General features: G+C 42.1%; 1 protein-coding gene across 1 annotated transcript in view; it reads left to right on the top strand.

Annotated features, from left to right (window-relative positions):
* ANO4 (anoctamin 4) overlaps nt 1-23,194 on the top strand; it is an 88,184-nt gene that overhangs the window by 62,346 nt on the left and 2,644 nt on the right. The window contains exons 21-26 of the mRNA XM_053462082.1: nt 2,636-2,778; nt 16,708-16,860; nt 18,791-18,938; nt 19,719-19,832; nt 20,253-20,358; nt 21,019-21,231. Of these exons, the coding sequence (XP_053318057.1) occupies nt 2,636-2,778; nt 16,708-16,860; nt 18,791-18,938; nt 19,719-19,832; nt 20,253-20,358; nt 21,019-21,210 (856 nt within the window). The 3' untranslated portion in view covers nt 21,211-21,231. The remainder of the gene's footprint in view (nt 1-2,635; nt 2,779-16,707; nt 16,861-18,790; nt 18,939-19,718; nt 19,833-20,252; nt 20,359-21,018; nt 21,232-23,194) is intronic.

The raw sequence follows: 23,194 nt of genomic DNA on the forward strand, positions 1-23,194 counted from the left end.
TGCTGTACTACTCTTCCTTTTGTGAATAAACCCAGTTATCCTTTAATTCTAATGGCTTAATCACATAAAAACAGAACAGAACCTTTTGCAGTTGAAATACAGCATATGGCTGCTTTTGTATTACATTAGTGTTCCATAGACAATTTTACAAGATTACGTCTTGTAATCTTTGACTTTTCACCAGTGCACTGGAAATTATATTTGAAATGTTGTATTTAGTAAGAAATTATTAAATTCCATAGAGTAGGTAGGACATCATCTTTAAATATTCTACTGTCTATGTGAGAATTTGTGTCAAAACTCTGGGCTGACCATAGGGAATATTCATTGTTATGCAGGTGTCCATAACTGTATAGTAAATGCAATTCTTCTCAGCAATGTATTCTGGCCTTGTCTGACAGGTTGGGAGAGGGTACAGTAACTCCTCTGCCACCAAGCCTCTACAGCATGCTCTTCTCCAGTATACCATGTTCTTAATAGGCAGTAAGGCCATGTAGGGGCAGCTGAAGAGAAAAACTTTGCAGCTCTTCAAAAGGGCCGCCTGGGGCAATTGCCCCACTCTGCTCCATGGCAGGGCCGGCCCTGCAGTCGTTTATAACAATATGACAATATCCATCTATATCCCACAAAGGTGGGATATCATTACATAACCATAATATAAAAGTGTTGATTGCTGAAAGTTAACAAAAAAATTACAACCCTCCAATGTGCTATGGAATTATACTTTTGTTATTGGACTAACAATACTTGGTCATTCAACATGGAAGTATCCTTGAAATTAATATTATTGAGTAAATAACACAATAACTTAACTTTTCCACTAAATGATTTCAGGGCCTTGAAAGTTTTGTCTCCTGAAGTGACTACAAATTCAGAAGGGCGTTTTATCTCTGGATAAGTACAAATGAAATAATTGCTACTGTAAGTTAAGTGCCAGGAAACAGATGACCAAACACACACACCAGGACAGGCTCTGCCACGCAGACACCTAAACACACACCAGGACAGGCTCTGCCACACTGACACCCAAACACATACACCGGGACAGGCTCTGCCACAATGACACCCAACACACACACCAGGACAGGCTCTGCCAAACCGACACCCAAGTACACACACGAGGACAGGATCTGCCACAACGACACCAAACACACACCAGGACAGGCTCTGCCACAATGGCACCCAAACACACGCCCGGACAGGTTCTGCCACACCAACACCAAAACACACACACCAGGACAGGCTCTGCCACAGTGACACTCAAACACACATCAGGACAGGCTCTGCCACACCGACACCCAAACACACACACCAGGACAGGCTCTGCTACACCGACACCCAAACACACACACCAGGACAGCCTCTGCCACACCGACACCAAACACACACACCAGGACAGGCTCTGCCACATCGATACCCAGACACACACACCAGGACAGGCTCTGCCATACCGACACCCAAACACACACCCAGACAGGCTCTGCCACACCGACACCCAAACACACACACACCAGGACAGGCTCTGCCACAGCGACACCCAAACACACTGCTGCCACTGCAAACACACACACCAAGACAGCCTCTGCCACACCGACACCAAACACACACACCAGGACAGGCTCTGCCACATGGACACCCAGACACACACACCAGGACAGGCTCTGCCACACCAACACCCGGCCACAAAGTTCAAAGCAGCCATCGTGCTGTGGCGAAATTGAAAGCAGCCGTCGTGCAGCTGTAAGACCGCCTCCACCGGCTGCCTAACGAAGCTTTCAATTTTGTGGCCGGGCGGCCACTTTGAATGTTGGTTGGCCGGCCCTGCCCACAGTGTCCGATGAGCGGTTGCAAATTCGGCAGGGGGGGGGAGAAATAACCTGGGGGGGAATTGTTCTCCTTTGAATCATTCAGATGTTCATTGGCAAACTTCAGACGGGCCTGTACATGTGCTTTCTTGAGCAGGGGGACCTTGCGGGAACGTAGTGTGTTACCAATTGTTTTCTTGGTGACTATGGTCCAAGCTGCCTTGAGATAATTGACAAGATCCTCCCGTGTAGTTCTGGGCTGATTCCTCACCGTTCTCATGAGCATTGATCTTGCATGGAGCCACATTTGTGTTTCTTGCATTTGCGAACAATCGCACCAACTGTTGTCACCTTCTCACCAAGCTGCTTGGCTATGGTATTGTAGCCCATTCCAGCCTTGTGTAGGTCTACAATCTTGTCCCTGACATCCTTGGACAGCTCTTTGGTCTTGGCCATGGTGGAGAATTTGGAATCTGATTGATTGCTTCTGTGGACATGTGTCTTTTATACAGGTAACAAACTGAGATTAGGAGCACTCCCTTTAAAATAATGCTCCTAATCTCAGCTTGTTACCTGTATAAAAGACACCTGGGAGCCAGACATTTTGCTGATTGATAGGGGATCAAATACTTATTTCACTGAAGAAAATGCAAATCAATTTTATTTTAAATGCGTTTTTCTGTTCAAATAAACATACCATTAAAATTATGCCCATCATGTCTTTGTCAGTGGGCAAATGTACAACATCAGCAGGGGTTCAAATAATTTCCTTCACTGTATGCTTGTAATACTAGTTTCTTTTGACATTTTCTTGTTATTTAACTACTCAGATTGATTCAGAATTGGTGGACACGCAGAAGATTACGACAAGAATATGGACCCCGAGGCAAAGCTAACTTTCCTCAGTGGGAAAAGGATTATAATTTGCAACCTATCAATCCATATGGACTGTTTGAAGAATATCTTGAAATGAGTAAGTATTATCTGTTTAACATACGGTAACTACTAGTGTGTTTTTCATGTGTACATACATATTTACTTCAATGTCAGAAACATAGAATGTGAATTATTTTGTGTTATTTTGTACTCATGTATAGTAGACACCTACCCTCAAAATAAGAAAAAGATTTGAGTATTGTTTGTGAAAATATATATTAATTGGTATTTGAACTTGTTCTATGCTCAAGATAACCTTATGTCAATCACAAGCATGTTCAATGTCCCTCTTAAAGTAAGCACAAGTAATGAAAATCATGGCTAAAACACATGTAAGAACCCTTAAAATGGTAAAAAGTTGTAGCCTATTTAAATTCATGATCCAGTGGGGGATGTAGTAGTAAGTACTGTTTATATGTATTGTGTATACATATCAGGGAACTTCTTAGCTCTTCCGTGCAGGACGCTGCCAGAACTGCCCACTGACTTCAGTGGGTGTTCCCGTTGATCTGAGGGCAGAGTGGCATATAGCGGCTATAAGGCATATCTGAGGCAGAGTGACATTTCAAAGTTACATAGTTATATAGGCAGAAAAAATACATGCTTCCATCAAGTTCAGCCTTTCCTATATCTGTTAATTTGTTGCTGTTGATCCAAAAGAAGGCAAAAAAACCCCAGTTTGTCTCTTTCCAATTTTGCACTAACCAGGGAAAAAAATCCTTCTTGACCCCAAAATGGCAGTCAGCTTTCTCCTTCGATCAATAAGCTGTTTCCCCATAATTAAAGATTATATCCCCGAATATTATGTTTTTCCAAGTATCCATCCAGTTGCTGTTTAACCCCTTAAGGACAATGGGCGGTCCCTAAACCCATTGAAAACAATCCAATAAAACTACCTCTGCAGGCAGAGAACTCCACATCCTTATTGTCCTTACTATAAAAAACCCTTTCCTCTGCTTTAGACTAAATCTCCTTTCTTCCAGTCTAAACGCATGACCACGTGTCCTATGCATAGTCCTGTTTATGAACAGATTTCTAGGGCTGCAACTAACGATTATTTTAATAATCGATTAATCGGCCGATTATTTTTTCGATTAATCGATTAATCGGATAAAAAAAACAATATGCAAATTTTTCGTTTATTTAAAAGAATTTTGCATTGTGCCCCCACCCCTTTGCACTGTGCCCCCACCCTCACTCTGCCCTGCATCCCCACCCCCACTCTGCCCTGCACCCAGTCTCACAGCCTGCCCTGCACCCAGTCTCACAGCCTGCCCTGCATCCCCACTCTGCCCTGCACCCAGTCTCACACCCTGCCCTGCCCTGCACCCAGTCTCACAGCCTGCCCTGCACCCAGTCTCACAGCCTGCCCTGCATCCCCACTCTGCTCTGCACCCAGTCTCACACCCTGCCCTGCCCCCCCACCCCCACTCTACTCTGCACCCAGTCTCACACCCTGCCCTGCATCCCAACCCCCACTCTGCTCTGCACCCAGTCTGCCACCCTGCCCTCCCACCCCCACTCTGACCTGCATCCAGTCTCCTGGCCCCACTCTGCCCTGCACTCACATCCTGCCCTGCATCCCCTGCCCCCCCACCCCCTGTGCCGCGGACCCCCCACCCCCTGTGCCGCGGACCCCCCACCCCCTGTGCCGCGGACCCCCCACTGTGCAGCGCACCCCCCCCACTGTGCAGCGCACCCCCCCCACTCACTGTGCAGCGCACCCCCCCACTCACTCTGCCGCGCACCCACACACTCACTCTGCCGCGCACCCACACACACACTCTGCCGCGCGCACACACGCACACACGCACACACGCACACACGCACACACGCACACACACACACTCTGCCGCGCACCCAGTCTCGCACATAAACATTCGCACAGACAATAGACATAAAGAGTACTTACCTCCGCTACGAACTTGTTCCACTTCCAACTTGATAGTAGACGCGCGTCACATCCGTCGTCACGTAGCTTGAAGAAGGCGGAGACTGCAGAGCGTGGAGCAGAAGCGGGGAACGCTGGCGGAGGTAAGTAAAAGGAGCCTAGTGCTCCAACGACGAATCGATCACTCGATTAATCGATAACGGAAATCGTTATCGATGATTTCCGTTATCGATTATTATCGATTTTATCGATTCGTTGTTTCAGCTCTACAGATTTCCACACAATGGTTTGTATTGACCCCAAATATATTCATATAATGCTATCATATCCCCCCATCATATCCCAATATCAGATTTAAATTTGTTAACTATACTGCTCCACAGGGCCGGCCCAAGGCAAAATGCCGCCTGGGGCAAATTTTAAAATGCCGCCCCCCCCCCCCTTATCTACCCTTCCTCTCCCTCCGTCCCTGCCGCCCCCCCCCATTATCTACCCCCCCCCATTATCTACCCCCCCCTCCCTTGTACTTACCTTTCAGCAGCTCTGCGGCGAGTCTCCCTGTTCGGTCTTGGTGCCGGCTTGTAATGCTGAGCACCGGAAATCTTCCGGCACTCAGCATTACAAGCCGGCACCGAGACCGAATAGGGAGACTCGCCGCAGAGCAGAGAGAGAGGGGCGCCTCTTTAAAAAAAAAAAATAAAAAAAAGGGCTTGGGGCGGCGAGGTGCCGCCCCTTCAAAAGTGCCGCCTGGAGCGATTGCCCCACTCGGCTCCATTGTCGGGCCGGCCCTGCTGCTCCATTCCTTTTATTAATTTTGTAGCCCGCCTCTGCACCCTTTCTAGTGCTAGGATATCCTTCTTTAGAATAGGTGCCCAGAATTGCACAGCATATTCAAGGTGCGGCCTTACCATTGATTTATACAGAGGCAAAATTATATTTTATCCCTCGAATTGATGCCCCTTTTTATACACGACAATACCTTACTGGCCTTAGCAACTGCTGACCGACATTGCAAATTGTTGCCTAGTTTGTTGTCTATAACAATTCCCAAATCCTTCTCATTTGTCGTTACCCCTAATTCACTACCGTTTAGGGTGTAGGTTGCTTGTGCATTCCCTACCCCGAAGTGCATAACTTTATATTTATCTACATTGAATTTCATCTGCCATTTGTGTGCCCAGTCCCCCAGTCTATCTAGATCCCTCTGCAGCACAGTAATATCCTGCTCGCACTCTATTACTTTACCTAGTGTAGTGTCATCTTGAAACACAGAAACATGACTTTCAATGCCTACTGCCAGGTCATTTATAAATATGTTAAATAAAATTGGTCCCAGAACAGAACCCTGAGGGACACCACTTACCACTTTTGACCAGCTTGAAAATTTACCATTAATAACAACTCTCTGTACTCTATCTCTAAGCCAATGTTCTACCCAAGAACAAGAATTTGCATCTAGACTAATTTCCTTCAGTTTGAATACTAACCTAATCCAAGTAGATTACATCCACTGCAACACCCTGATCTACACTTCTACTTACTTCTTCGTAGAATGCAATTAAATTAGTTTGACAGGACCTATGTTTCATAAAACCATGCTGATTTTTGCTAACAATACTGTTCTTCCCAATGAATTCCTGAAGAGTGGCATATAGGGGGTATAAGGCATTTCTGGGGGCCAGAGTGCAAGCCTGTGGGCAGATGTGCATAACTGGGATCAGGTTGGCAAATAAAAGGAAGTAACCCCCCCCCCAAAAAAAAAATTCTCAATCATAGATTTTATGAAATACGGAAAAAATAGTTTACATTCTTTATTATTTACCAGTAAAACTTTTTTCCTATAGGGTAGTCTTATATTCAGGCTTTTTCTTTTTTCCTAAATTAATATTCAACTTTTGTGGTGCGTCTTATATTCGAGCAAATACGGTATATAAAACACTTGCTTTGTTTTTATCCCTTCTCCCTTCTAATTCCCTCACTATACAATATATAAAACTTTAATTTTTTATATCCTTTATTGAAGGAAAAGGGGAACTTCACACAATATTCACACATTTAATTTATTTATAAGAAGGAGAAATAATGACACACAATGAGATATATCACATTATAAAATATATCACTTAATGAAAGGGAAAGTCACAATATAATAGGCAATGAGAATTACAACTCACACATTTAAAAACCCCATAAAGAGATATACCTGCACGTTTTAATTTTTTTTTTAGTTTCCTCTCCCTTACTATTATTACACATTATAGAACATTTAAAGTTAAAATATATAAGATTCACAAATTTAATTTATCTGTTGAAGAGAAGAAATACAGTTACACATAAAGAAAGATTTAAACAGAGAGATAGATAATAGAAGATAGCGGGTGAGAAGAAGTGGAAAGTAAGGGAAAGGAAGGAAGTGGGAAAGATGTAAAATAAGTTACGGTAAGAAAGGAAAGGATTAATCATTAATTTTATATATACATAATTACACTAATACATAACCCATGGATTGTTTTATTTATTCCCGAATAAGATGAAACCGCAAATGAATAGTAAAATCGGTAACAAAGAATAAATTATATGGTTAAATTTGTCTCTTTAAATACGAGGGGATTAAATTCTCCCTTTAAAAGATCCTTATTGATAAAATTAATAGAACAACAGAAAATTGACATTTGTCTTATACACTTAACTCACTGGATAAAATAAAAAACTACCATTTAGAAAATCCAAATGCTAGATTTCAGTTTTTGATTTGTAAAACAGACAATGAATTAGTTACTATATATATATATATATATATATATATATATATATATATAAAAATGCAAGAGTTCATGCAAACCCGAAATCAAAAAAATTTAAATATAATAGTTGAGAATCACCCATCCACAGCTCAAAATAGCAGTTTAAAACTTATGAAAGTTTATTATAGCATGTTAAAAAAGCCTTGTTTAACATGCTATAATAAACTTTCATAAGTTTCAAATGTTATATGTATAATTTAGTCTTTTTCTCAATGCTCTGTTTTACACTTGACTTGAGCCGTTACTCTGACACTAATATTTTATGTATTTTTAACAAAAAAACAATAAAGAACTAACGAAAAAAAAATGCTAGGAGGTAGGACTACACATCTTCCTCTGGAGTCATTTTTCATAGACAGTGGCTTGACCTTATTCTGCTCACACCCCTTCTAGGGTATTGACATGATATTGATGTCTTTGAGCATGGCACGGTCTGTGTTTTGTGAATGTGGTCTGAGCAACTAGTCTATCAGCCGCTGAAAAGTGGTTGGAGCTCCATGAAGGCCAAAGTGCATCACCCTATAGTGAAACAAGTCATCCAGAGTAGCAAATATATATATATATATATACACACACACCGCCATAACATCAGCCATAATATTATGACCACCTCCCTAATATTGTGTAGCTCCCCTTTTGCCACCAAAATAGCCCTAACCCGTTGAGGCATGGACTCCACCAGACCTCTGAAGAAGAGGTGTGGTATCTGGCACCAAGCAGATCCTTTGAGTCCTGTAATTTGCGAGGAGGGCTTCAATGGATGAATTCTGGTGCCATGTGTTCTCCAGGTAAGCGATGCACACGTACCTGGCCATCCACATGATGTAAAGATAATGTGAGTCATCAGCAATGTTCCCTCTAATATTTCTTAGGTGGTGTGCGCAGAAAATTTCTCTTGTGCAAAAATTTTCCCAGAGCCAAAATTTTGTGCGCACAATATGCTTCTGCAAAAGTTAAATTTAAATTGTTATTCTATATTTTTGGTATAGCTCGCTCATGGTTAATAACACTACATTATAGTGTGATAATGTAGTATTAGTTACACAACAGTATTACTTACTGTAATGTTTTTTTAAAGGTGAAATTCTCACTGCATAAGTAAATTATGAGCGAATCACGAGCGGAGGCTCCAGGCCGCATAAAGGATAAAAAAAAATCGGGAAAAACTGTTGTCCGCAGGGGCGTACCTAGAATATTTGGCACCTGGGGCGGATCCTGTATGTGGGACCCCCACACACACACTGTAAGGCACCTACCTTAAGTGGCTCCCGGACATCCTCTCCTCCCTCCCGGCTGAACCGCCGGCACCGTTCACTAGAACATGAAGCAGCCGCTCGCGCGCGCGGCCACTTCATGCATATTTATGAGGCTGACCGCCGGCTGGATTCCGCTGCGTCGATATGGCGACGCAGGACGCGATCACGTCCCAGACGTCGGGGAACGCCCCCCGGGATATTTAAACCTCTCGCACAGTGTCCTCAGTGCTCAGTTATACTGATTCCTTCCGTAAATCGTGAGCTCCTCCTGTATTTGAATTATTTCTCTCGTTATCCCGGTATCCGACCCTGGTCTGCTAAACGGCTCTCGTGTTTCTCTGGCATCCTGACTCTGGCTATACTCTGACTCTGGGTATCTCTGGCATCCTGACTCTGGCTCTCCCTGCAACGTTGTGTACCTCTGGCATCCTGACCTTGGCTATCCATACCGACTACGTGTACCTCTGGCTTCCTGACCCCGGCTATCTAAACGGTTCCTGTGTATCTCTGACGTCCCGACCCCGGTCTACTAAACGGCTTCTCTCTGACCACTCGTGCTTACAGTTACACTGCCAAGTGCCCTGTTACCCTCACCAGGCCCCTTGTGTGTGTTCTGTTTCTGAGCAAGTGTGTTCCAGTCCTGCATATCGGATTCCTCCTGGTAAGACGTACCTCACACACACTTTAAAACTGCATCGCTTCTATCATTAGGCAAACATTGACAGGGGTACAGCATAACTGTTATCATTATTTACTAAGGCAGACATTGACGGTGGTACAACATAACACCTATCACTATATACTGAGGCAGATATTTACGGTTTTACAGCATAACTGCTATCATTATATACTGAGGCAAACATTGACGGTGGTACAGCATAACTGCTAACAGTATATAGTGAGGCAAACATTGATAGTGGTACAGCATAACTGCTATCATTATATACTGAGGCAAACACTGACAGCGGTACAGCAGAACATCTATCACTATATACTGAGGCACGCACTGACGGTGGTACAGCACTGACGGTGGTACAGCATAACACCTCTATACAGAGGCACACATTGACCGTGGTATAACATAACACCTATCACAGACATTGACAATAATGCAGCATAACCCCAATCACTAAATACTAAGCCAAACATTGATGTGGTGTATGCCTACCACTTTAGTGTCTGGCCTAGTATATATATATATATATATATATATATATATATATATATATATATATATATATATATGATTCAAAATTATTCTAGCCTTGGTGCCTAAATAATTGTAATTTTAATAAAGACAGGAGGCGAGTATTTTGCATATCTTCCTTTACTCTCACCGACAGCAGCAAAGAAAGAGTTAACATAACACTGGTAACAACCAATAAAAAACAAGGTATAGCAGCATATAAACCCAAAGACACCCCTAATCTTCCTCTTTCGGTAGCTGAGAACCGGACCCGAACACTTCCACCATGCTCCTGGAACGCAGAGAAACAGCCCGGCCAATGGGAACTAGACCGGAACATCAACCATCGAAGAGTGGCAACCAGAGAACACTCCAACAGGAAACCAGCAGCCAGACGATTGGTGATTAAGCTGGAAAACAAAGAGAGAGAACAAAACAGGACCGTATCCCTAGACAGATGACAAGGGAAAACATTAACCGAAACAATCCCATAGCCATAAAGCAAACAGGCAACAAATAGATGAACATAATACCAAAACCATACTCACCCCAAGCCCAGCGCCAAAAAGGGAAGGGGGGGGATACTCACCTCCTGTCTTTATTAAAATTACAATTATTTAGGCACCAAGGCTAGAATAATTTAGAATTTTAAGGCAAGACAGGAGGCTTCCCATTTTGCAGTTTTAACGCCAAAGACAACGGGCGAAAATAGATGGTACAAGAGATGGAAGCTGTCGCCCGCAAAATATCACCCTGAATGAGCCCGAAAAGAGCCCGCCAAGGAAAGAAGACAACGGATCCACCTGGTTAACGTAGGAACAGAAAACTGCCGCAAAGGCTTGACATACGAGATCAAAAGTGCAAACACACCTGGCGACACAAAGGTTAAGATCCTCAAACATTACGGATAGGACGCAGAAGTAGAAAGGGACGTAGTCCTCCTATGGACACGGAAAAGAATCCCCTCCGGGGAAAAAGATAGCAGGAGCATCGAATGCCCTCATAGCAGAGACTCTGAAACGATAAAAGGCATAACCGCAGTGAAAGTTTAGTTGACAGCTGTTTGAAAGACAAAGACTCGTCGTCCGGCCAAGACTGGAAGAAGTCCAGAACCACTGCGACATCCCACAAGGAATCATAGCGAGCAGCCAGAGGATGAGACAGGCAGATGCCCTTCAACAACTGACAAAGCAAGGGAACTCTCTCCGCACCGACTCACCTGTGCAACCTTAATGGCCAAAGAGATCGCCCAACGGAAAACGTTAATGGTTCGATACGACTTACCTTTTCTAAAAAGATAGTCCAAAAAATTGAGCATGAGCGCTACAGGGGCCAAATGGTGATCCACTTGTTGTGCCACACACCAAGCAGACCAGCTTCTCCAAGCTGACTGGTAAGACTTCCTGGTGCCTGGAGCCTAGGACTCCCTGAGCAAGGAATGAGCGGTCTCCTGATAAACCAGAGTCCGCTAGGGGACCCCCGAAATCGTCCAAGCCACCAGCGACGATCGACCCCCCCAATATGCAGGGATGAGCCTGCCCGTCTGGGTCCGAAAGGATAGACGAAAAAAAAAAAAAAAGGAAAAGCCTGGGGATCCTGGATCGAAATTCCAAGCAGCGCCAGGAACCACTGCTGTGCGTGCCAGAGCGAAGTAACTAGAACTCGCCGAAGGTAGTGAATTACCCTAGGCTGTCTGTGAAGCCTCCAGTCACTTATTTCCCTCCAGTGCCTTGAAAACTAGGCCACCATGAGATTCTCCACCTGCAGGGTGATGTTGCGATCCAGACAGAACTTGAAAATGTTCTACGTCAGTTCTGTGAGGCGCTGAGAGCGGGTGCCCCCCAAGCGATTGATGTACCGCACCGCAAGACCTTGTCCATCCGGGGGAGAACACAGCAATCGGACCAGTCCTTCGCCAGGCTCCTGATTGCGAACGATCCTGCAATCAGTTCCAAGCAATTTATGTGAAGGGAACTCCCCCTCTGACGTCCACCGGTCACCTCCATGAGGGCAGCTGCTCCCCAGTCCAGGATGCTGGCGCCGGACTCCAGGACGAAATCTGGATGGGAACCGAAAACTGCACGCCCATTCCAAGTGTACTTCTGGGGTGAGGCGGAACGGCTGATCATACAATGGCAACCTGCGTAGATGTCGAGCCGTAAGGCGATGAAGTACATGGTAGTGTAGAGGACCCGGGAAGATCGCCTGAATGGAAGACACGAGTAGACCACCACACGCGCGAGTAAGCGGAGGGAGTAGGAGTCCTCCTGGCCCACTTCCAGATAAGTTTAGGATCCAAGGGCGTGGCCTGCAGGAACGCTCGGTCAGCCAGGGAGAGGATTTGATCGGCCAGACCCACTAAATCCAGGATCTCGGGGTCAGAATCCATACTGGCAGGGGCCACAGGTACAGGAGGGAGAGTCTGGGCAGACTAGGGTATAGAGGCAGACATCTTAGAAAGAAAAGTCTCCACAGAACTGGAAAACCTAGACTCCAGCCACGCCATAAAGGTATCCTGGTTGGGAGTATTGTCCTGAGACATAGTACACAAAAGGAGGCTGGGAGAATGATATATAATAGGGGCTCACCCTAAAAGACCCCCACAACACACAGGGGCTTACCCTGGATATAGGCATCCATTATTACTGATGAAGGATGCAATGCATGCTGGCCCATGACAGTTTATAAATAAGCTGCTCTGAAACAGTGAATTTTTTACAATATGGAGGGCTCATCTCCCAATAAACAGACACCCTGGCCACAGGGAATATAGAAACCAAGATAGCCGCCTCAATCAAGACAGGATTAAACCTGTAACACACAATTCTCAGTGTATACCTTGCAGTATGTAAAAAACTAATGAAATATAGAAACCAAGATGGCTGCAGGAAAAAGAGCACATGTGGCTGAGGTAACAGAACTACCACACTCAGAAAAGTGGAAAACAGAAAAGACACTGGGAGGAAAGGACCAAGGGCCCAAGAACCAAAACGGGTCAAAGACCCCTACACCAAAGACATACAAAGAATTATAAATGAATATAAGTATAACAATAAAATAACATAAAAAGAAAATAAGCACCAAAATATGCATAACAAGCAAAACTATATAAATATATGTGTGTATACATATATCTATATATATATATACATATATATATATATATAGATATATATATATATATATATATACATACCATGTATATAATTAGACAATAAATACCAAGCAGAAAGAATCATAAACAAATGATCTTACCTGTAGTTACGGTGAGCAGCAAAGAAAGAGGAAGATTAGGGGTGTCTTAGGGTTTATATGCTGTTATACCTTGTTTTTTTATTGGTTTTTACCAGTGTTATGTTAACTCTTTCTTTGCTGCTGTCAGTGTGATTAAAGGAAGATATGCAAAATAGGAAGCCTCCTGTCTTGCCTTAAAATTAACAGCAATCACACTCCTATCATGCCCAGGTTCTAGCATGTACTGGTTGCTTGGGCATGATAGGAGTGGGATTGCTGTTAGCAATCATATATATATATTAATATTGTTATCGAATTGTTCTGTCCAATTTTGGTGTGTTGCTTACTTTTAATAAAGGTGTGGTTAACACACCAAAATTGAACAAAAAAATATACAATTACTAACAGCAATCCTATCATGCTCAGGCAGCCAGTACATGCTGGAACCTGAGCATGATAGGAATATGATTACAGCCTCCCTATGTCATGCTATCACCCCCCCACACACACACTTACACATCCATGCTATCACACACACACTCATTCATAAACATTCAGTTTAAACTACAGCATAACACCCATCACTCTCACACACTTACTAATTCACTCTCGCAGAATGTTTTCCTACCTGTCACTTTTCCTCCTCTTCGTTCTTCCCTCTTCTGTGTCCTCGCCTTTCTTTGCAGTGGAGGCGGTGGGCGTGGCTTCAGTGCTGTGCGCCGGGATATGACAACAAATCCCGACGCACAGCATCAGTTGCCGCGCACATCGAAAGGGAGCAGGATCAGAGGTCTGCATTAACAGACCTCCAGCTCCCTTGATTTTTTAAAGACGGTTAGAGGGAGATCCTTGATCTCCCCAACCGAGCTTGCTCCTCTAGCGGCGGACATTACTGTCCGTCTCTGGAGGGGTGCTGTCCACATAACCAGTAGCCCCCCTTCGGTACGCTACTGGTTGTGCGCAAAATTTTTGTTCGTGTGCGCTCCCTCTGAAAGCTGTGTGCGCGCGCACAAGCGCACAGCTAATAGGGAACACTGGTCATCAGACCATGCCACTTTCTTCCATTGCTCCGTGGTCCAGTTCTTATGCCCACCTGCCCATTGTAGGCGCTTTTGGCAGTGTACAGGCATCAACATGGGCAACCTGGCTGATCTGCAGCTACGCAGACCCATAAGCAACAAACTGCAATAACTTAACTGTTAACTTTTTTCAGCAATTTCAGCAACAGTAGCTCGTCTGTTGGATTTGACCACGTGGGCTGCAGCAAAGTCTCTCCCAGGCAAAAATGTCAAGGCAGATGGGGGCTTCCAGATGTTCTGTCCACGCTCTTTTGAAGAAGCACAAAGAAACAGGCAATGTTGAGGACCGTAGATGCAGTGATTGGCCAAGGAAAGTTAGTGCAGCAGATGAAAGAGACATCATGCTTACTTCTCTTCGCAATCGGAAGTTATCCAGCAGTGCCTTCAGCTCAGCGTTGGCAGAAAACATTGGGGCCCTGGTATACCCATATACGGAGAAGTCTGGTCAAAATCGGTCTTCCTAGAAAATGTGTGGCCAAAAAGCCATACCTTCGAAGTGGAGACAAGGCTAAGCAACTCAACTTTTCATGAAAACACAGGGACTGGAGTGCATAAAAATGGCAGCAAGTGCTCTGGCTGATGAGTCAAAATGTGAAATATTTGGTTGGAGCAGAAAGCAGTCTGTTTGACAAAGGGCTGGAGAGGTACAACAATGAGTGTTTGCACTGCTAAATACAAGGGACACTACTGTATGCTAATCGTACTGGATGTTTCTGCTGCTTTTTGACACTCTGGATCACCCTCTTCTACATCAGACTCTTCATGATCTTGGTGTGTGTGGCACTGCTGTCTCCTGGTTCACATTGTACCGCACCGTCAGCATCTCTGTCAGAGTACCTTAAGTCTCAGTTCTAAGACCCCTTCTGTTCTCTCTTTACACTACCTCACTTGGCAAACCAATCTCATCCTTTGACTTTCAATACCACCTGTATGCTGACACCCAGATCCTACTTCTCCTCTCCTGATTTTTCTGCCTGTCTTGTGTAACTAACTGGGCTGCATCTGTCTCTACCTGGATGTCTGCACATTTCCTAAAACTCTTCAAAACCAAACTTCTCATCTTCCCTCCCTCCAATGCTAACATTTCCTTATCAGTTTCCCTTAATGTTAATGGTGCAATCTTCTCCCCATCCCCTCATGCTCGCTGCCTTGGTGTCACACTTGACTCTGAACTCTCGTTCACCGTCACATTCAGTCTGTCTCTAAAAACTGCTGTCTCTCTCTTAAAACATTGCCTGCATCCATCCCTTCCTAACACAAGGTGCCACCAAGGTTCTTGTCAAGCCCTCATTATAACCTGCCTCGATTATTGTAACTCTGTCTTAGCTGGTCTCTCTCTTACCCGTCTCACCCTATACAATCCACCTTTAATGCTGCTGCCAGACTTATCTTCCTCTCCCATCACTTCGCTAACACTTCTCCCCTCTGTCAGTCTTTTCACTGGCTGCCTGGCCGCTTCATTTTAATTTTCTGACTCTTACTTTCAAAACCCTTCACAGTGCTCCCCCTGCTTACAACATTACACATTAACGCCCTCCCATGTTCCTTTAGCTCACCTTTCCTAGGCCCTTTCCTGCAATACTTATACTAGTGTGGCTGGTCGATCCCTAACAGTGGCACTTTTACCTACTGTGCAATACACTCTAACTCCCTCTTGATTATAAGTTTTTTAAACAGGGCCCTACTCACCTGCCCTCGGCCTTGGCAGATAGGCAATAGCAGATGATAGGCACATGCATCCCCTTGGGCTGAATTTTACTAATGTTACACTAATTAAAATTATTATGGCCCAGCGTTAGCATGCTGAAAGAGAAGTATCAACAGCAGTAGTAGGGCACTGGGCCTGGAGGGGCAGAATAGAAATTAGAAAGAGGATGCAAATATGTAAACATCAGACAAGCAAGCTAAAAGAAAGAAGAAAAGGGGGAAAGAAGATTGAAAAAAAGAGAAGCAAAAAGTCCAGAGAATGTGGGGCCTTCTGTGTAATTGCTCCAGGGACCTAAGCTTTCTAATCCGGCCTTGCCTGCCATTAACCTTTCCTGTTTGTAGTTTAGGGGATCCGATTGCTATCTCTGATGACACAGATTTCTTTTATTTTGCTAGTTGTTTGGTTCCCAGCCTCAGTGACTGACAGTATCATATAATTATGTCACACTTCTGTACCCTCAGTCACTGCATCTGTGAACCATGTGAGAGTGGCTGTAAATTAAGCTGTATCAGTTCCATGGAAGCATGCATTTCACTAAACACTGGGAATTGTAACCACCTCCAACACCAACAGCACACATTGTATAGTAAAAAAAAGGAGTGCCACTTCCTCTTATGCGTGATCTTATATCTAAGGTAAGGATTAAAAAGCAAATTCTGGAGTATTCATAAGACTGTCTCTGCTGAACAAGTAAGTATGAATTTTAGGAGTTCATAGATCTATTGCTGATTAAGACAACCTGAATTTTATTTTGTAAAACACAAATTAAGTTATATTTTTTAATCTGTTTTTTTTTCCTTTTACACAGTTCTTCAGTTTGGTTTCACAACAATATTTGTGGCTGCATTTCCCTTAGCCCCACTCCTTGCCTTACTCAACAATATTATTGAAATCCGCCTTGATGCCTACAAATTCATCACTCAGTGGAGGCGTCCATTAGCGTCACGAGCCAAGGACATAGGTGAGGGACCTTTCAAAGCTATATCGTTATCATGGAAAGCTCACATAATGTAAGCATATTTACAAGTTTGGCTGGTGAATGTATGCTCAGGTAAATTTGAAAATTCTGAGCTTTTGGATTTGTTTTTGTATGACTCATGGGGATCTGGCCTCGCTCGCTTTGTACAAATCGCTGAATTTACCAAAATTTGGTTAATTAGCAATACTAATAATTATCATGAAAATATGTAACACAAGACAGTAAGACTTCCCTCGGCATATTAATTTGTCTGAACTATAGTGCACCTAACTGTCACTATTCATTCAATGGTTTTACATATCAGGACATAATCACCTGTTCCTTGAAAGGTCTAAAAATTAGGTATATACAACCTCAGAAGACCAACATGTGACATATTACACCCTGTCATGATTTTTTGAACAAAAATAAAGCCAAAATGGAGAAGCTATGTGTGAAAAACTAGGTACACCCTTACTGCTTCCATAGGAATTAACATCCTAAGTATCAGGCAGGTGCTGCTAATCAAATGACCTTGATTAATTGATAATCAGCAAGTGTGACCACCTTTATAAAAGACAAAGCTTTAGCAGTTTGCTCGTCTGGGGCATTAAGGTGTGTGCTGACACAATGCCATGGAGGAAAGACATCAGCAATTAGAGAAGCAATTTTTGCTGCCTTTCAATCTGGGAAGGGTTATCAGCCCATTTCCAAATAATTTTGGTAATCATTCTACAGTGAGAAAAAAATATTTAAAAGTGGAAAACCTTCAAGACAGTTGCCAATCTTCCCAAGAATGTACAGGCCGCGCAATGCTCAGAGAATGCTCAGACTCTACAGGCCTCAGCATATTAATGTTCGTGACAGTACAATTAGAAAAAGACTGAACCAGTATAGTTTGTTAGGAATGGTTGCCAGGAGAAAGCCTCTTCTCTCTAAAAAGAACATAGCAGCATGGCTTAGGTTTGCAAAGTTGCATGTGAAAAAACCACAAGACTTCTAGAACAATGTCCTTTTGACAGATGAGACCAAAGTGGAGATGTATGGCCATAATGCACAGTGCTTCGTTTGGCAAAAACAAACACAGCATACCAGCACAAGCACCTCATACCAACTGTTAAGCACGATGGTGGAAGATGATTTGGGTTCTTTTGCAGCCGCAGGACCTGGAAACCTTGCAGTCATTGAGTTGACCATGAACTCCTCTGTATACAAAAGTATTCTAGAGTCACATGTGAGGCCATCTCTCCGACAGCTAAAGCTTGGCCAACATTGAGTCTTGCAAAAGGGCAATGATCACACCAGCAAATCTACAGCAGAATGGTTGAAAAAGAAAAGAATCAAGGTGTTGCAATGACCCAGTCAAAGTCCAGACCTCAACACGATTGAAACGCTGAGGTGAGACCTTTAAGAGAGCTGTGTATAAACAAATGACTGCAAACACATGTCTTCTCCATTTTGGCTTTATTTTTGTTGAATAAATCATCAAATGGAGTAATATGTCATGTGTTTTTTTAGACCTGCTAAGGAACCTGTAAAACCATAGAGTTCAAAGAGGGTGTACGTTTGTTTTCACACTACTGTACTGTATATACCTGGTGACAAATCAAGATTCTTGCTGTATACAGAATAGGAAAATAGGAATATCGGTACTCTGTTTTAGTGTGATTTGTTCCACTTTGTGAGATCTGGTTTTTTTCCACTGATGCCTGTACCATGGTAGTGGGCCTGATCGCCTGCATATGTGAATTAATATTGCCTAGTACCTAAAAACATACTAATTGAAAACTATACCTCATAAATATGGTTCCCCAATTAATTGCTAAGTTCTCTTACTGTTAGTATGCATTCTTCACACCAAAACTAAAAAATATTGTTCTAGATAATTCTATACATTATGGCTTAAATTACATATGGATTCTATTTTGAATAGGTATCTGGTATGGAATTCTAGAAGGTATTGGAATCCTTTCAGTTATCACCAATGCATTTGTCATTGCGGTGACTTCAGACTTTATTCCTCGACTTGTTTATGCCTATAAATACGGACCATGTGCAGGCCAAGGACAAGCCGGAGAAAAGTACAGTAATGTTTTGTCATAATCTGTTTTTGGGAAGGTGAAATATATATTAAAATCCAAAATTTCCAAAACAGAAATCACTGTTTCTTGTATTCACATAACATCTTTATTTAACTAACAGGATACTGTTTATTGGAATGTGTTTTAATACCATTAACATTGCTAGTATTTTTAGTTAACAATATTTGCTGATCACTTAAATGTAGCATGTGAAATTTTCAACTGTGTCTTACGTGATATTTTCAATATTATTTGCAATGTTTCTCATGGATATCATCCCTGTTTCTAGAAGAGGACATTTTGATATATGAATTATATGTACAAAATGTTATATAAATATGAAACAAGGAAAAAAGTGTGAAGATGTTTTTTTGTATGACCAGTGTTGAAGAAGAGGGTGATGTTACATGGGCCTAGTTTCACTCTGCTGTTTTTCCTTGGCATGGGAGACATGCACCATTTCCCCTCCCACTCCCATACAATTCTAGGCTAGCCTTTGCTGTTCACTAAGCCTAATAGATTCCGTGGGAGAGAGGGAGTCATAGCTGTTATAATACCTGCCTTTTAGATTTATAATCATTTTATAATCTAGGAGTTTAAGAATCAATTCTTCCAAGCTCCCAAAAGCTTGCAGTTGAAATAATTATTTTCTGAAATCTGTAACTGCTGGTAAGCAACTTCTGTTTTTAAAGGTGATTTTATTTTTAAATGCATAGATTTAAGTGATATTAGTTTAATTATGCATAAATATACTTATGTTAATATGATGTCTATTTTTAGATGTATGGTTGGCTACATAAATGCTAGCCTTTCGGTCTTCTTGGTCACTGATTTTGAAAACCGCTCAGAGTCTGCAGTTCCTGGAAGGGAATTTCCTGGACCAAAATACTGCCGGTGAGTGTATTTTTTTTTCTGGGTGAAATAAAAAATCTATAGGTAGTAATATTGGTATAACCACAACCACCGTGTGCAAAAAAAGGTGCTGCTGGTGCACAAAAGACAAACTTCATAATTTTCTCAAAGATAAATTACAATATATACAAGTGTCCATGTTCCTGATATCAATCTGGAAAAGGTTACAACACCATTTCTAAGGCCCCGAGAACTCCAGCAAACCACAATTAGAGCCATTATCTACAAATTATGAAAACTTGGAACAGTGGTGAACCTTCCCAGGAGTAGCCAGACTGCCAAAATTACTCAATTGATTTTAATATCAATTGATATCGTTTTTTTTAACAAAAATACAAATTTTAGGTGCAAAATTGGCTACAAACAATTTAATTTATTATAATGCATTGTTATTACTTGAAGGTATCGAGACTACCGAGACAACCCTCATGCCCCTGAACCATATGCCTACACTCTGCAGTTCTGGCATGTTCTTGCTGCACGATTGGCTTTCATCATTGTATTTGAGGTATTTCAACCATTATAAACCTTTATACAACATTTCCTGTTTAAAGTGCATGCAAGTATTCTGGTGTGAAATTTACAGGACCATAATAACACATCAGACTCAGATTTTGTTTTAAAGAAACTAGGATTTTTTAAAGACATAGAAACATAGAACCATAGTGACGGCAGATAAGAACCATTAGGTCCATCCAGTTTGCCCAACCTCTGAGTACTTTCCTTAGTACCTGGCCTTATCCTATATCTAGCTTGGTCTTATGCCTACCCTATGATTGCTTAAATGTCTTTACTGTATTAAAAAAAAAACGTATGTTTTATGAACCACTTCCACAACAAATAGCAACACAACTTTTTACTTACCTGTTATATGGGATGATGTCACAATGTGCTCATGAACTTTGTTAAAATTTACTCCTACAAAGTTGTCTGTAAAAGCAAATGATATGGACTTACGGAAAAATGGACAAATAAATCTGTAGCTACCGAAATTTCCTTACTAGTATTGTTTGGTATTATTGCTTCCTTAATACTAGCCTTGTCAAATAACTTAATTGAGAAATATCTTTAGTCTGAGAGATACCTTTTAGAGTAGATGTTTAATGGCAAAATGTATTGTATTTTTATTGTATTGTGTGGTTTCCCTGATAAGTGTTTGTTTTTTTAGCACCTTGTTTTTTGCATAAAGAATTTGATCTCCTACTTAATACCAGACCTCCCAAAAGACCTAAGAGATCGAATGCGGAGGGAAAAGTACCTCATACAAGAAATGATGTATGAAGCAGAATTGGAGCGAGTACAAAAAGAAAAAAAGGAAAGGAAAAAGAACGAAAAATGTCAAAATAATGAGTGGCCATAAATCTGAATAATCTGGAAAAAGGTATTGAAGCAGAGATATTGTACAGAATTATATTGTATCCAAGACTAGCTATTACTAGTATACTGTGGAAATTATTTTACTTTTGAAAATGCCCTCCACCTTGATGCTACACACTGTGTCATTATACTGCACCACTAAAATAATATGAATTAATGTCAATTTGCAGTTTAGGATATATTAATCACCTTAAATACAAATCAAGATATCTTAGATTTCACTATTCAGCCCACCATGGGGATTTATCTTTATATTACCAGCCTATACTGTATGCCTGCTAACAGACCTGTAGGTTATGCTGTGGTAAGGGATCCCACTGGTCAGATGATATACCAGGATGGATGGCATCATCATTATTTGCCTCCATCCACTTATTAGGTTTTCATCTCTTCATATGTAATAATAAAGAAGATTTTCATATTTTTCATTTATTTGGGTCTGGCTTTTACTCATTTGTTTGGAAGCTTTGCGTTGGGACAACTTTCCCCCTTTTTTTATATTGGTTTAATCATGAAGGATACAGTGGTGCGGTTTGCATTCCACATTTTTTGCCAAGAGTGTTGCGGATGCAGAGCAGATGTGGGCTTTAGGTCTGTTGTTCCATTCTTTATATTTATTTCAGCTGTTTACCAAAATAAATAAATAAATAAATAAATAAAAGGTAACGTTAAATAATGAATATGGGCTCAAATTGCAGTCTCTCATCTTTAATATGAGGGTATTCACATCCCAACTTCTAGGAAGGGTTTAGGAATTACCGCTCTTTAATATGTAGCCCTCTATTTTTCAAGGGACCAAACCTAATTGGACAATTATTTCAAAAGCTGTTTCATGTACTGGTGTGGGCTATTCCTTTGTTTTTTTCTTTATCAGATTAAGCAGGTAAAAGGTCTGGAGTTGATTAGAGGTCTGGCGTTTGCATTTGGAAGCTGTTGCTGTAAACCCACAACATGCCTTCAAAGGAGCTCTTAATGCAAGTGAAATAGGCCATCCTTAGGCTGACAATAAGGGAAAACAATCCATTAGAGAGATAGCAGGAACATTGGGAGTGGCCAAATCAACAGTTTGGTACATTTTGAGAAAAAAGAAACGCACTGGTGAGCTCTGCAACACAAAAGGCCTGGATGTCCAAATAAGACAATAGTGGTGTATGATTGTAGGATCCTTTCCATGGTAAAGAAAACCCCCTACACAACAAGTGAAGAACACTCTCCATATGGTATTCGTGCCTTTATACTGGATTTCTCTGTTTGCTGTCTGCCTCTGACCTTTGGTCTTGACTCTGACTAGGATTTGCTTAACCCTTGGATTACCGTGAACTGTACAGTGTATATTCCAAACAGGTTCTGAGTTACCTGTGGTACTGCATTTTGGGTACCATTATCTCAGCATACTACTACCGGTCTGGTTCTCCTATTGAATTGTTTCGTATCTTATTGGACTCATTTGCTAGAGGACGTCCTGTTCAATTTTGCATCCAGGATCCTTACCTGTTTCAGCCAGAAGGCTACAGTTCAAATATTTCTGAACCTAACTGTACATTTACACTAACACACACATACTCGGTGTCATACTAAGACACGCTCTAAAACATCTATTCACATATGCTATCACCCACTCACTCTAACACACACACATATATACATTCACACAAACTTACACAGAGACACTCAGGATAACACATACTTTTTCTAACATATTGTAACTACGGGGTACTTACCTTCTGTCCGCCCGAACCGCCGTTCTACTGAAGCCCCTCGACACCTGTAGCCGCTGGCAAGTTTCCTGAACACAGACTGCATGGACTCTGGCTCTGTACACACGCACGCGCCACTGTGTGGCCTCTTATAGACACTACACTTATTCGTTCCAAGCCTCCGTTTCATGCGGAGCGGGAAATACAATTGGCTGTGCTTATTAAATTCCTTACTTCGTGATTTTGGCTTTTGACCTTGGCTTGTTTTTG

The sequence above is a fragment of the Spea bombifrons genome, chromosome 4, assembly GCF_027358695.1.
Source record: "Spea bombifrons isolate aSpeBom1 chromosome 4, aSpeBom1.2.pri, whole genome shotgun sequence".
Lineage (NCBI taxonomy): Eukaryota > Metazoa > Chordata > Amphibia > Anura > Pelobatidae > Spea > Spea bombifrons.